We start from the raw sequence: 15,522 nt of genomic DNA, 5'->3' as shown, positions 1-15,522 counted from the left end.
GCCAACCCAGAACCCTATACTCAGAGAAAATACCCTTCATGTATGAAGGGAAATCAAGACATTCACAGATGAAGGAAAACTAAGAGACTGTCACCAGCTAAAAAAAGGGTAAAGGAAGTTCACTGATTATAAAAGAAAACAAAAACAGAGCCTTAGAATATCAAGAAAAGGAAAGACTACAGTAAGCAAAAGTATGGGTATATATATTTTCTTTTCAAATGCCCATGGAACATATACCCAGACAGACTACATCCCGTGTAATAAAATGAACACCAATACATTTTTAAAAATTGAAATATACAAAGTGCATTCTCCAGCCACAATGGAATCAAACTGGAAATCAATAACAGAAATTCAACAGGAAAATCTCCAAATACTTGCAAACTAAACAATATACTTCTAAATAATCCATGGGCCAAAGGGAAGTCTCAGGAAAACAGAAAGATACACTGAATTGAATGAAAATGAAAATACAACATTATCAAAATTTGTGGGATTCAGCTTAAGCAGTGTCAAGAGAAATTTATAGCACTAACTACATGCATTAAAAAGAGGAAAAGTCTTAATAATCTAAGCTCTTACCTCGAGAATCTAGGAACAGAAGAGCAAAATAAACCTAAAGCAAACAGAGGAAGGAAATGATAAAGATAAAAGCAATGAAATTTAAAACAGAAAAACAATAGAGAAAAATTGACAAAACCCAGAGCTGGTTTTTTGAAAGGATCAATAACATGGACAAACCTGTGGTGAAGAAAAAGATATGAGAGAGAGAGAGAAAAGACCCAAGCTACCAATACCAGGAATGAAACAGGGACTATCACTTCAGGCACGACGGGCATCAGAAGGATAATAAGGAAACACTAACAACAACTTTATACACATAAATTTGAAAACTTGGATGAAATGTACTAATTCCTTAAAAAAAAAAAAAAAACTACCACAACTCACCCAATATGAAAAAGATACTGGGCATTTATCCCAGAGAAATGAAGACATATACATACAGAAATCTGTACACAAATGTTTATAGCAATTTTGTTTGTAATAGTCAAAACGTGAAAACAATTCAGATGTCCTTCAACAGGCAAATGGTTATGCTGTAGCATAGCATGGACTACTACTCAGCACCACCACCACCACCACCACCACCACCAGCACCACCACCACCACTGATAAACACAAAAGCTACTAATACACGCAACAAACTGGATGATCTCCAGTATGCTGACCGAAAAAGCCAATCTAAAAATCATACATCCTGTATGATTCCATTCACATAGCATTTGTGAAATTATAGAAATGGAGAACAGATGAATGGTTGCCAGGAGTTAAGGAAGGGGTGCGGTTGGAAAGCGGATATGGCTTTCACAAGACAATATGAAAGGTCCTCTTGGTGGTGGAAGGGTTCTGTATCTAGACTGTATCCATCAATGCCAGTATCATGGCTGTGATTTTTCAGTATAGTTTTGCAAGATGTTACTATGGGAAACTGGGTAAGGAGCACACAGAATCTCTATGCATTATGTTTACAATTCCACATAAATCTACAATTGCCTCAAAATAAACAGTTTAATTTGCAAGAACACTGGCTTAAAAATCTCAAAATATAAGATGACATAAGTAATTACGAAGTATTATAAAAAGCAGATATAAGTATCTCAATTTAAAAAGAAACAAGCTGAAATTAATTTCATGTACTGTTACTGAGTCAAACTTTGGTTAGGAACTGAGAAATTAAAAGAGAAAGAAATGGATGTTCATTCACAAATCCCAGTGCAACTTCTAGGAGAAACACATCAGAAGATACAAACCTACGGACTTGAAAAAAACCTCTTAAAGTTTTTAATTTTAAGAAGGTTCTAAAAGAAATGCATGCCTTTATAGTAGTCTTCAAATGATATCTGGACTCCTTAGAGAAAATATGGCATTTTTTAATCAAAGTGCTTCCTTCACAGAATAGCTTATTCCAGAAGGGCACGTCACAGCTGCAATTAAGGGGCAGACAGGTAGAGATGGACAAGTTGATGGCAGCTGTGGCAGAGGCGGCTGGGGAAATATTGGAACAGCAGGGCCAAAGGGACAGTACACAGGACCTGCCTCAGCTCTCCAACACTGCTTCCTCATCCTGTATACAAATCCCAGCTCAAGCTCCTGTACTTAACTTCAAGTAGGTCACACAATCTCTGTGCCACCATTTCCTTTTTCTCAAAAAAAGATGAATATTTTTTTACCTCCCATCAAACAGGATATTTGCAAGGAAATATCTGCACAGCACGGAAATGTTTGAAAGAAAGGTCCCCAGAAATAGTATCTGCAAGTGTGGCTTATTGCAAACATGGAAGTCTTTTATATGAGGAAACATGTATAGTGGAAGATAATGATTTTGAAGGACACTGGAGAAAGAGGGCGACAAAATGAATGAGATTGAAACAAAGACAACATCCCACTGTATCTTCGCAGCTGTCTTGAAAGCTACCGGCAGAATATTCAATATTGCTAAAAAGTCATGCGACACCCCAATCTACCAGCAAAACCATCTTAATAGGATGGATTTCCCACGGCAGGCTTAGAAAGTTTGAAAAAAAAAAAAAAGTCAACAACCAAAATCTCCCACGGCTGCAAATCCACTAGGTGCCCGGGGAATAGTATTCGTCACAACACTGAAAAATGTTAACAGCATGGAAATAAGCTGTAATGCACTCCTAAATTTCATTTCACCTGAATTGCAGCACTAATTTAATTTTGTCTGGAATTTCAGTTACTCATTCAAGTCTGTCTGCCTCCACCTTCATCTAAGCACTCTGATTGCAAAAATCACGATCCACACTCATCTTTATATGTCCCATGGGCCGTAACTTTGCATGTAGCTGGCACTCTGCAAATACTGAATGGAACAAATGTGCACAAGGAGAACCTATTTAAGGTGTTGCAAAATAGAGCTTCTGATATTCATTAGCCTCAGCCCTGCAACTTACTGAACAATGTTTTCATCAATTTCTAATAAGCAAAATTATGTAAACAGAAATTTTTACTGATAATCTGAAAAATAACTTTTGAAGATAAGTCTTGAGCCCAGAAAGACATCAGACAAGACAGTGAGAAACTGTCATACCACGTGTGACATGCTGCTTCTTGTCAATAATTAGCTATTGCATTCAATAAAAAAAGTTTCAATTTACTAATCTTTACTCACCAGTGTCCAGTCTTGACTTGACATGCTGATACTTTGGGTTTTGTGGGATCCTTTTAGTCAGATACTAAAAAACAAACAAACAAAAAAATCACAATTAATTGGGTTAATGTAAGGATAAAGGTGGCAAAATGGGGAAAGAATCAGATACTTAAAAAACAGAACGAGTGCTAAAATTTCATCGAATTTAAAGATGAAAGGAGCTGTAGACTGCCTTCTCAAAAGAGGACTCTTTGCATGCAACAACATGTCCACAGGTGAAGATGGTTATCTTGTTTCTATCAAAACATTTCCCTATTTTGTCAAATTAATCTCATAGCACTATGTAACGAAAGGACTAGGATAAAAGTTCTTGAAAATTATTCCTGACATTGAGCCCACATTGGTCTCTAATTTCCATCTAGTCCACTGTTGCAACCTAGAATAAGCCATCCTACTCTGCCTCTTGTCCTTTTTAACTATACTCTGTGATGGTTTGTAGATCATCTGCTCGGAATACCCTCTAGATTTTACCCACATCTCCCCTAAACAGTGGCATGTGGATCCAGACTGAGCACAGTGCCCAGATGCTGTCAGGCCAGGACCTGGTTAGGCAGGCCTTTCCCACCGCTTGCCAGGAATCTAAGCCTCCACAGATGTCACTATGATGGCATCTGCTTTCGGGACAGCTGGGGCACATCATGGGCTCAGGGTAAGTTTCTGGTCAGCAAAAAGGCCTATGTCGGGTCTCCCCTGTCCTTTCCTCTGGTAGTGAACTCTGAATCTAAGCACGAGACATTTACTCATATTAAATTTCAGTGGCATTTTCGAAAGCCATTAAGTGAGGGAAGGCTAATGAATCAAGACATGACAAAATACAGCTTTTTTGCTCAGGTTTGTTTCTGGCCTGCAAATATGAAAACCATATGTTCAGTCCCAGGTAGCTGTGGAATATGAAATTAAAGCCAGGTAATACTTTTCCAGCTTCATCTTCTGCCACTCACCCACAGGTTCCCAAGAGTGCCACACTCATTCAGGTCTCTAGTCTCAGCAAAAGTCTACCTAGAATGCCTTTGCTCAGCTTCTCCTTGGAGAAAACTTCACTTCCTCTCTACGCTGTCCCGGGTGGAATTAGGTATTTTCTTCTCCCTGGCTCCCAGCATATGGACACCCTATACCATGGTGTACACCTTGACCTTCCTCTCTCCTCTAGGATTTCCTTGAAGGCAGGGAAATAACTTACTCAAATTTATATTCACCTAGGACCTAGTACGTAGTAGGTACATTTATTGATCTTTAATCAATAAATGAATATCTAGAATGCGGACCATATTACAGCAACGACCTGGTGGTTCTTAGAAGGAAACATCAAATTCTAAAACCTGTATCACTTGCCCTTGAAAACATAGGTAACAACAGCACGTAGTTGAATTCCTTATAACTATCACCTACTATTTTGATACCTAAAAAAAAAAAGAGAAAAAAATCTTAAGAATAAAAAGGTCAGTTCTCGAGCATTATTGAAAAACTCATTGACATTGCCTGTATTTTTCGTTTTACCCCAGGCAAGTAAAACCTCCACCGTGGATACTTAGCACTGGTCCTCAGATGTGTCTTGGAACCTCTGAGCTATTTTACCTTGAGAGAAAGGTTTCTCCATCAGATCAGTAATCTGCTGTCTAGAAAAGAAAGTGACTCTAAAGCCAATTACAGCTCCTTCCTAGACAAAGATGGAGAAGATTCTTAAGTGAGAGAAGGAAAATATTCAAAGTCTCTAAAGGGGACTTTAGGATGAGTTCCTCAGAGGAAGACAATATCATGGCAAAAAACAAAACAAAACAAAACAAAAAAAAGCAAACAAAGAAACAGGGAAAACACGTGCCTGGTAAACTAACTCAAGAAAAGCTAATACTAGAATTCAGTTATCTTAGACTAAGATATTTTCTTTTCTTTCCTTTTTTTTTTCACTCTGTAATTTTATAATTTCTATATGCTATTTCCTGTTTTTACTTTTGTTTTGTTTTTCCCACTAGTTTCCTAGCAAAGCTTCTTCTGAAAAAATTCCAGGCTAGTCTCTGCTGAATCAAGGGGATTTGTCCATACCTAAGCCAACATAGCTAAGAAGTGAGGGTGTCTCTGGGGACCAGGTGTGGTGGCAGTAGAATGATGGGGAGAGTGTGGACAGCTGCAGTCAGAGAGCCCTTCCCGCCCCCGGTTTTCCCTTACATAGCCTAATGAGAAATCCATATGCTGCAGTAGAAAAATGTACTATTTCTTTCCCATTTTCCCATTTTGGTCCAACTTCTTGTTCTTGACTTTCTAGCACCAACCACAATGTAAAACTATTTGTGCTCCACAAAAGCAAAGCACCACAGATTGTATGGAATTGCCATAATTTTTCCTTAATATTCTTGCTTTGGGGGTGACTGTTTCTTGACCTACTGACCAACTGGCTTTCTTCAGTTACATAAACAGGATGGAATGGTGGCAAGTGAAAGAGCTGAGAAAGAAGCTGTTTCAAAGGAGGATTATTCATTCACTCAACAAAGCCTTACTGAGCAGCAATCATTCATTCAGGCGACATCTACTAGGTGCCTACTAGGAGTAAGCCACTGTGCTGAGGACACAGACGTAAAACAGTCCTCGTCACCTAGCTCTCACTGAGGCTGGGAAGAAAGACAAGTGAATGAACATATGCCACACTGCATGATAAACAAGGAGAGGGAAGCAGAAGGCACAAGAGGAGCATGTAAGATTGGCCCCTAAGCCAGACCAGAAGAGTTAAGAGCCATTTCCTGAGGGGTGACTTCTAAGCTGAAATCTGAGGGCCGAGGAAGTTAGTCAAGCTAAAGTAGTGGGTGCGATCTCCAGGGTGTCCGGTAACTGGCAGACCTGGAGTATAGGTGCCATATGGGGCCAACCGAGGCTGGAGAGGCAGACAGGGGTAGATCACAAAGGGCACTGGATCCTCCATTTTATCCTGTAGGTAACTGGTTCCAAATGGGCGATTTTCCTTCTCCCCTAACCCCGGGGACAAATGACAATGTCTGAAGACACTTTAGGTTGTGAGAACTGGGTGCATGGTGGTAAACATCCTACGACAGAAGAGTCCTCACAACAAAGAATTCATTGGCCTAAAAGGTCAGTAGGGCTGAAGCTGAGGCGCCCTGGTGTAGACGACGGGAGTCACTGAAGGAAGTTTGAGGAGTGCTGGGATTGTATTTCCATTCTAGAAAGATCACTGTGGCAGTACTGTAATAGGATCATAATCAAGAATAAAGGCATAAACATCAGTTAAGAGGCAGTTGTGCTAAGGGGATCTGTGGTCCTAAGGAAGTAGCAGTAGAGATGAGGAGGAAGAGACAGTCTCAAGAAATCTGTAAGACAGACGTAAAAGCAATGTGATTTAAAATTGGTGTAACAGTGTGTGTGTGTGGGGGGGGGATAGTGATGCCATTCTGCAAAAAAAGGGACTTAAGGAGGGAGCATACTGAAAAGCAGGATGTGCTCCGTTTGGGGCATGTTGAGTATGAGGCATCTGTGAGTTATCCAGAATGAAGTGGCCTGGAGATCAGGAGAGAGATCCTGGCTAGAAAGAACAAGAGTTGGGGCTGTCAGCACATAGGCAGTAGGGGAAGCCATGGGAATGGACCAAATCATCGTTGGAGAGTGTGCAGACGGAGAAGAAAAACCCTACCATTTAGGGTCAGGTGGAGAAAAGCATCGCGGATGAGACTCACAAAAGGCAAGAAGAAAGTGGGTCATGAAAACTGGAGTTTTAGGAAGAAGGGAGTGGACAACAGTGATGGGTGCTGTCAAGTCAGTGAACAAGAGGTCAAATATGAACAAGCGAACAAGAATGCAGGTCAAGTAAGAGAACAACAGAAAAATGAATTTGGATTGAGTAAAACAGGACATTGGTGACAAGCCTGGTGGATGCGGTTACAGTAAACTGACAGGAGCAGAAGCAAAAAAAGCAGGTTGGGGGTAGGAGAAGGGAGGAAGGAAAGAAGAGGATAGTAGCCAGATGGTCTTTTTTCCCCCCGCCTTGAGAGTTGCTAAGGAATAGTTTTTGTTGTTTTGTTTTGTAAGAAAGGAAGATGTGAGGATGTTCACATGCTTACTGAGCCGCCTAACAGACATTGAAAAGGAGGCAGGAAGGTATGGAACAGAGTGGGAGACGATGAGACCCGGAGCCCGGGTGGAAGGGCCAGCTTTGGAGATACTATTTAAGATAAAGATATAAATAGGTGGTCGTGATGAAGTCCATCAGGAGAGAGAAGCAGAGAAAGTTCATGTTTGTGGCTATTATTACAGGCTCGCTTGTGGGTAACCAAAACTGCCAAAGATGCTTTGAGAGCTTACACCTTAGAAAGGGTCAAAAGACAGAGCCCTGACGACCCACCCCATCCTAGCTACTTAACTTCTACTTAGCTTTCAAGACCCGGCACAAACGTATCTTCCAGGAAGACTCCCCTGATGGCCCCAGTCGAATGGAAATCTCCTCCTGGCCTGCACTGTCACAGCTCTTGGTACCATTGACACTCCTTGTACTTGTAGACCTTTTACCTGCTACAAGGCCTTGCCCTAGTGGGAGAGCAGTAAGGACTGCCAAATGGATGAAGGTGGTTCTGAGACCTGAGCAACACGCAATGTGCATGTCAGTACCATGTGGGCAGCAGACACCGAGGGCTCTAGGAAAGTGAAAGAGGGAGAGCTCACACACGGGGGTGATAAGGCCGCACTCACGGAAGCAATGGCGCTGGAACTGTTTGGAGGGCTGACCTTCTGTGGATAAAAAGATGGGGGGAAAGGATGGAAAAAGTATTCCATGTAGAGCAAATTTTAATAGCAAAGCCTCTTTAAAAGCATGTGTAAAGAACAGCAAATTTGCTGGAGAAGGTCCAAAAACAACAGCAACAATAATAAAGGTAATTGCTGCTAACATTTGTTGAGCACTGAACTCTGTTGTCAGGCAACTCCCGAAGCATTTTACCTCCATTATCTCATGTAATCCGCATAACCACCTGTGAGGTAAATATCATCACCGTCATCTTACATATTAGGAAACAGAGGTGGAGTGACTTCCTGATGTTACTCAGCTGGTAAGAGTGGTGGAACCTGGATTTAAACTGGGCAGTCTGGCTCTAGAGCTTGAACTCTTAAACACCGTACTTTACAGCCTCATTCCGGCAGGGGTGCTGAATATGGGGTCCGCTGATGGGTCTTAGGAGGTCCATGAGTCCTATGAAACTGTATGCAAATTTTTGAGTGTATGTGCATTTTTCTGGGGAAAGGCTCCTTAGCTTTCGCCAGATTTTCAAAGGAGTTTACAACCCCAAAAGGGTTAAGAATCACAGGTATATGGAATTGTGTGCTAAAGGCTGGACATGGATAAGCAGACTCCAAGTGGAGAACCCTGGATGGAGAATGCGTGTCTGGATGCGGCCCTGAAGACAATGGAAGGTGCTAAAAATACTGAGCTGTGAGCCACACAATCAAAGAGTATTTTGGCAGATTACTAACATATGCAAAGTAAGACAGGGCTTTGTGAATACATGAATGTTGGAGAAGAAGGGAGAATAATGAGAAGTCGACAATAGGATTTTTCTGAAAGAAAATCACCAAAAATGAGTGAGATTGTCTGAATCACAAATCATTAAAAATGAATGAGCTTTTCTGACTTCCCACCTCTCTTACAATGAAACTCACAAGGTTGTTCGCACTTCAATTGCAACATATGTAATACGATTTACATTTAAAGGATGTAAAAAAACACCATTATACATTTTGTTCAGAATTTCTCTACTTTTCTCCTTTGTAGAGAAGTCCATAAAATGAAGGGAGTGGGTGTCAATTTCAAAAACAGCCTCATTTAAGGCAAAGACATTTAAAAATAGGTCTTTTAAGGGAGAACTTTTTTTATTACGGGAGTTTTAATCTCGTCCAATTCTATTGATCTCAAACACCAACCATGACCCATGTTCACACATACAGCAGCCCCTACTTTGCCAGCAGCTACAACTTGCGGCCTCTTTTATTTTTCAAGATGGCCACACAGAATTTGCCATCCCACTTAGACTGTGATGTAGGCACTCCTCCCACCAAGGTTTCGGGCTTACGTTTCCTCCCCTGGAAGCTGGACAGCCCTGTGACCATGACGGAAGCGATGTGATATGACTGCTGAGGCTAGATCATAAAAGGCAATGCAGCTCCCACCTGGGTCTCTTGGGACACTTGTTCTTGGAAGCCAGCCACCCTGCTGCGAGGAAGGCCAATTCACATGGAAAAGGCCATTGGTAGGTGGTACGGCTGGCGGGCCCAGCTGAGGAGGTCCCAGCCAACAAGCTGAATGAACAACCAGACGTGTGAATGACGAAGCCTTCAAGATCACATGGGCCCCAGCTTCCATCTCTCTGCAAAACCACATGAGATTGATCCCAAGTGAGAACTACCTACCCGAGTCTAGTCCAACTCCAGACCAGGAGAGATAATAATAAAATGACCATTGCTGTTTTAAGCCACTAAATATGGGGGTGATTCATGACAAACCAATATGTAATTGGAATACCCCCACCCTTTTTCCTTTCTAGCTAAGCGACTTGGAGCGGGGTGGGGGTGGGGGACTACACTGGGTATTTGCACCTTACTCCTCAATCCATTGCAGGATGGCTACTGTCCCTATCATTCTACCACAGCTCCTGTGGCCAACATCAGAGATCCCCTAATTGCCAAGTGTAATGGCTACTTTTCGGTCTTTAACTTACTTGGCGTTTCTGTGCTGTATGATACTGTTACATGGCCACATCTTCTTCAGTTTCCACTCCTTTGACTTCAGTGATATCTCTCTCCCTGGTTCTTCACTGACACATGGATCATTCCTGTCAGTCCCTTAAACACTGTATTCCCCAGGATTCCCTCTTCTCAATCTATAGGTTCTCTGTGGGCCAAACACTTAGGTTTAATTCCATTTATATGCTTCTGATTTCTAAGTAGTGAACTCCAGCCCTGCCTTCTCCCAGCTCAGTCATATATTTTTACTCATTCAACAGATATTTAAGGAACAACTAACTATTGTGTGCCAGGCAGGAGTATAATGCAGACAAGGTCCCTATCTTATGTTCCTGTAAGTGTGCCAGAAATAAATAAGCCAATGAAATAATTACAGATAATGATCTACTGGGCGAAGAGAACATATTGAACAAGTGCACCTAATTTCACTTCCTTCCAAAGCTTCAGTGAAGCCCCATTGAAAAAAAGGATTTTAAGGACATAATGCCGCCCAAAACGTAGAGTGGGAGAAGTGATAGCAATGGATTTCTGAAGTCTAGAAAGCACACCAAGTGAAAATGACTTGATGGACTCAAGAAAATCAAAGGGAGAGGCAAGAACAATTCTTAAAAGTCTAAGGAATCGAGAGCCCCAGGCACCTCCAAAGAAGGGAATAAATGGAGAGTAGCTGAAATATGGAAGAATGGCTGAAGGCAGAGTGAACAGCAGTTGGATCTCCAGTACCTCGGGGTGATTGCCTCTTCCCCTCCCACAACAGATATCTACAGATTTATTCCCTGGAAAGGGTTTCCAGATTGGGAGGTCTCCAGACACAGGGAAAAGTGGAGATATCATTACTAAAAATAGAGGTATTAAGTAAATGATGCGTACTGATGTTGAGAGTTAGCCCTTATCCCTAATTCCTGCAGGAATTCAACTCGGCTTTTACTCTCAGGAAAGTGGGGTTTCTGAGGAAAATGACCAGCCTGAGCGGAAAGAGAGAAAGGTACAGACTAGGATCAGCAAGGCCCTCCCCCCAAATTCTTGTGTTGAAGCCCTAATCCCCAATGCAACTGTGTTTGGAGATAGGGTCTTTAGCAGGTCATTCAAGTTAAATGAGGTCGTAAGGGTGGGGGCACAGATCCAATAAGATTAGTGTCCTTTATAAAAAGAGACACTAAAGAATTCGGTCCCTTTCCACATGTGCACACAGAAAGAAGTCATGTGAGCACACAGCCAGAAGGCAGCCATCTGCAAGCTAGGAGACACCTCTTACCAGAAACCAAATTGGCCAGCATTTTGATCTTAAGCTTCCCAGCCTCCAAAACTATGAGAAATAAATTTGTTTTTTAAGCCACCCAGTCTGCGGTATTTTGTTAAGACAACTCAAACTTACTAATACCAATATTTCCGACAAAACAAAAAGAAAAATAGCAATATGGAGGAAATAGACTAGGGGAAAAAGAGTTTTAAAAACTATTATTAGAGATATGAACACACACAGACACACAAAATCTTGTTCAGCCATGTGTCACTTAACAATAGGGATATGTTCTGAGAAAGGCATCGTTAGACAATATCATTGTTGTGCAAACATCATAGAGTGTACTTATACAAATCTAGATGATATAACCTACTAAATACCCAGACTATATGGTATACCACCATCCTACGTACTCAGTTTCTAAAAAAAACTAAATGTAAGCTTATTACACAACCCAGCAACTGTACTCCTGGGCATCTATCCCAGAGAAATGAAAATTAACATCACACAAAGAACTGTACCCACAAGTTCATATCTTTATGTGGAACAATTCCAAACCGAAAGCAACCAAGATATCCTACAATAGTTGAATGGTTAATTAAACTGTTAGACAGCCACACCACAGAATACTAATCAGCAATAAAAAGGAATGAACCATTGCCACAGGCAACAACTTGGATACATCTCAAGGATGTTATTCTAAGTGAGAAAAAGCCAATCTCAAAAGGTCACATACTGCATGATTCCATTTATGTAACATTTTCAAAATGACAAAATTACAGAAATGGAGAATACATTAGTGGTTGCCAGGGGTTAGGATAATGAGGGGGAAGAAAGCGTATGTGACCGAGAGAGGGTAGTACGAGGGAGATATTGTAGTTCTGTATCTTAATTGCAAATCTACACATTTGGAAATCTCGATTATATTAAATCTACACATGTGATTAAAAGGCCTAGAACTATATATACCTTGCACAAACACCAATTTTCTGGTTTTGATATTGTACTATACTTACGTAACATACGATCATTGGGGGAAACCGGGTGAAGGGCACATGGGAGTACTTCGGTTGATTTGTGCATATTCCTGCGAATCTGCATTTATTTCAGAATTAAAGTTTTAAAAATGACATCAGAGTCCAAAACAGAGCTCTGAAGAATGAAAAACATGATGGCAGAATTTAAAAACTCAATAGAAAGATTGGAAGATAAAGTTAAACAAATCTCCCAAAGAGAGAAAAAAGACAAAGAAGTGGAAAACCGGAGGTAAAATTTAATAAAATTAAAGAATCAGTCATATTGAAGCAACATCACAATAACGAATTCAAGAAAGAGAGGATGGAGAAAATGGGAGGGACAAAGTCAACAACAACTTAATTCAAGAAAATTTTATAGAGCAGAAAGCATGAGTTTCTGGTGCCCACCAAAATGAGTGAAAACAGATTCAGAGCAACGAATGTCCTTGTGAAACAAAATCACACTGGGAACAAAGAGAAGATTCTACAAGCTTCAAGAAAGAAAAAAATCAAGTCACATATAAAGGAACAGAATGGATTTCTCCACAGCCAACAGCGGATGCTAGAAAGACCACAATACGATGTTTTCAAAATGCTGGTGATTTCCAACCAAGAATTCTACACTCAACCGAACTCTCAGGCAAATAAATGTGGTATAGTAATAGCATTTTTCGACATGCCAACATTTTAGACATCAATAAAAATTTCTCATGCACTCTTTCTCAAGAAACTGCTGGAAATGGTGCTCCACTAAAACAAGAGAGTAAGTTGGACATTGTCATCGAGGACACAAACCTATAATCACACACGGCATCCCTGCTCCTCTCCCCCTACAATCCTTCGATTTTAGCCATATTCCTAAACTCATTAGCATGTCCTCAGCACCAATGAGTAGCCCAAGCTGGGAAGCTAAGCCATCCGTCACTCATTTCCCAAAGCTAATCATGAAGTCTTGATGATTTTTACCCCCTACATATTTCTCAATTCTGTTCCTCGTTCTATGGCCTCACTTTACGTCTATATCATAATAACCACCCAACCAGTTTCCCTATCCCCAGTTTTGGGCTCCTCAAATCCATTCTCCACAATATACCTCGGCCATCTGCCTACAATGCAAATCTGACCGTGTCACTCTTTACTTAACTCCTTAAAAGCTTCTCGAATTTTGAGCAGCAGACAAGATAAATATGTGGCAGCCAAACTGCCTCTCTCCACATTTACGTCCCCCACCTCCGTGACACTCTGCTGCAGAGTCTAAACGCAGCCTCACAACTTTCTCTGCGTAGCTCCTAAGTATCCACCATGACATGAAACAACTTGCAACTCCTGTTCAATATAAAGCCCAAGAACTTGAGCAAGGCACAGAGGGCCTTTCCAGACTTGACTCCTGCCTCTACAGGGTACTGTCCACTCCCATGTTTCACACCTCCTCAACTTCAATCATGCAGTTCTATCGGGGGTGCTTCTTCACCTGGCTCATAACCTTGCCATTTCAGGATATCTCCATAGGCTGGGTGCTATCTTTCCTCCCTGCTCTCTTAACATCTGGTTCCCCAACCACATTGCACACAATTCCTGTTTGCAAGTCTCCTTCCCTAGACTGAACTTATTCAAGGACAAAGGCCTTGGCTCCTTCTCTAGCACCCACTGCAAGGTAAACATCTGTGGAAATTAAACATCTGTGGAAATTAAACGACCACAAACGCAGCAGGGCACTAGGGATGAGCCAGACAAGAAAGTAAAAGGACCTACGGGGAGGGGGTAAAACTGTTACATTTTGTGTCTCTTCCACATGACTTGGTCTGCTTAAGTCCTGCTGTTCCTGGATCCCCACAGTCAGAATGTATGGCTCCTTTTGCTTTTGTTCTTTTAGTGTTCAGGGGCTTCCTTCGTATGTTACTTATGTTTTGCAACTGCCACTCCTAGGCTGTAAGCCCTTTGAGGGGAGGGCTGCGTCTTATGCACTTGGCTCCTCTTAGTGATAAGTGCCAGCGTCCAGTAAGCATGTGCGGGATGATGGCCTCTCAGGACCAGATCACGGCCTCGCTGCCACGGCCCCCAGGCCCGCCCCGCCTCCCTTCCGTCTCCAGACCCCTCCTCAAGCCGTCCGCTTCCCGCCTTCCGGCCGGCGGAAGTCGCCAGCTGCTCTTCCCTGCCCACGTGGAGTCTTTTCCGGTGCGCCCGCCCCCTCCGCCTTTCCGATCCGGACCTGGCCCTCACCTCAGGATTCCCAATGTGCCTCCGGGCAGACATATTTGCTCCAACCGACCACGCTCGGGGTTCTAGCCTCACGGGTAGCCTCTAACCTTAGCTTCCTACCCCCACAACCTCGCTCAGCCGCCTCCCTATAACCTCTTCTCCGATTGGCCTGCTTTCCCCGGCCAGCCAATAGAGACCCCATTTACTATTTCTCTGCTGGGTCAAGGGAGTACGAGACACCGCTGAATGGTTGCCAGGGGCAACGCTGGACGCCGGCTGCGGAGGCCTTTTGTGTTCTCCGAGGGGCCGCGCAGGCTCCAGCCTTAGCGCGGGAAGAGGGGCGCGGAGGAGGGGCAGGCTGGAGCCTGCGCTTGGGCTGGTTTGCTGAGCCCGGGGTGGGGGAAGGGCTCGAGAGCAAGGGAAAAAGCAAGTGTTTCTAGCAAATGTGGAAGAACAAATACGGTACAGCGCACAACCCCCCACCTTAAGGCCATCTCACACATCTGGGCTACTTCTTCGACCATGGGGCATAGGTATGGGACAGGGTTGTTCAGCAAGAATGGGAAGCTGTAGTTTATTATTTTCAGGTTAAGTTATATGCAAATTATGCAAAATGTCATGTGTAAATACAGTAATTAGAGTTGCTTTAAAAGCTTTTAGCTGGCTAGAGCACGGCAGCCTTAATTGCAAAGTACACACACCGTTCTGTGATTCATCATTCATTTAACAAATATTTAATAAGCACCTTATGAGAAAAGCTGCAGTAGGTTTTGTGGAGGATGGGAAGATGACTAAAACCCAATCCCGTTGTCATGGAAACCATTGTGACTCCTGCCATCAGCCACCACCTGTTCTTATTCCAGATCTGAAAATTAAGTCCTAGCACCTTTACAAAACAATCACACACACAGTTTGACTTGGCTCCAAAATGTCCCACCAAATCCATCAAAATTATTGTTTCCTTTTACATGGGAGGAACAACACAGTAACCCTTTGTCCTTTGCTCATGTTGTTTTTCCAGGGAGGGAGAAAGGTTACTCTGAGCTGTTCATATATGCTGGCTCTCTGCTTGTGAATAGTAGAATCCATGTGAGTGATTTTAG

At 42.3% G+C, this 15,522-nt stretch overlaps 1 protein-coding gene across 1 annotated transcript in view; it reads right to left on the bottom strand.

Moving 5' to 3' along the window:
- The window catches only part of CEP41 (centrosomal protein 41), a 41,986-nt gene extending 27,427 nt beyond the window's left edge, over positions 1–14,559 (bottom strand). The window contains exons 1-2 of the mRNA XM_033099191.1: positions 14,441–14,559; positions 3,194–3,257 (exon numbers count right to left, since the gene is read on the bottom strand). Coding sequence (XP_032955082.1) covers positions 3,194–3,257; positions 14,441–14,473 — 97 coding nt within the window. The 5' untranslated portion in view covers positions 14,474–14,559. The remainder of the gene's footprint in view (positions 1–3,193; positions 3,258–14,440) is intronic.
- Positions 14,560–15,522: the final 963 nt, after the last annotated feature.

This window comes from Rhinolophus ferrumequinum, chromosome 26 (genome assembly GCF_004115265.2).
Source record: "Rhinolophus ferrumequinum isolate MPI-CBG mRhiFer1 chromosome 26, mRhiFer1_v1.p, whole genome shotgun sequence".
Taxonomy (NCBI): Eukaryota; Metazoa; Chordata; class Mammalia; order Chiroptera; family Rhinolophidae; genus Rhinolophus; species Rhinolophus ferrumequinum.
Note: the sequence above shows the minus strand (reverse complement) of the source record. Positions and strands in the feature narration are given on the sequence as shown.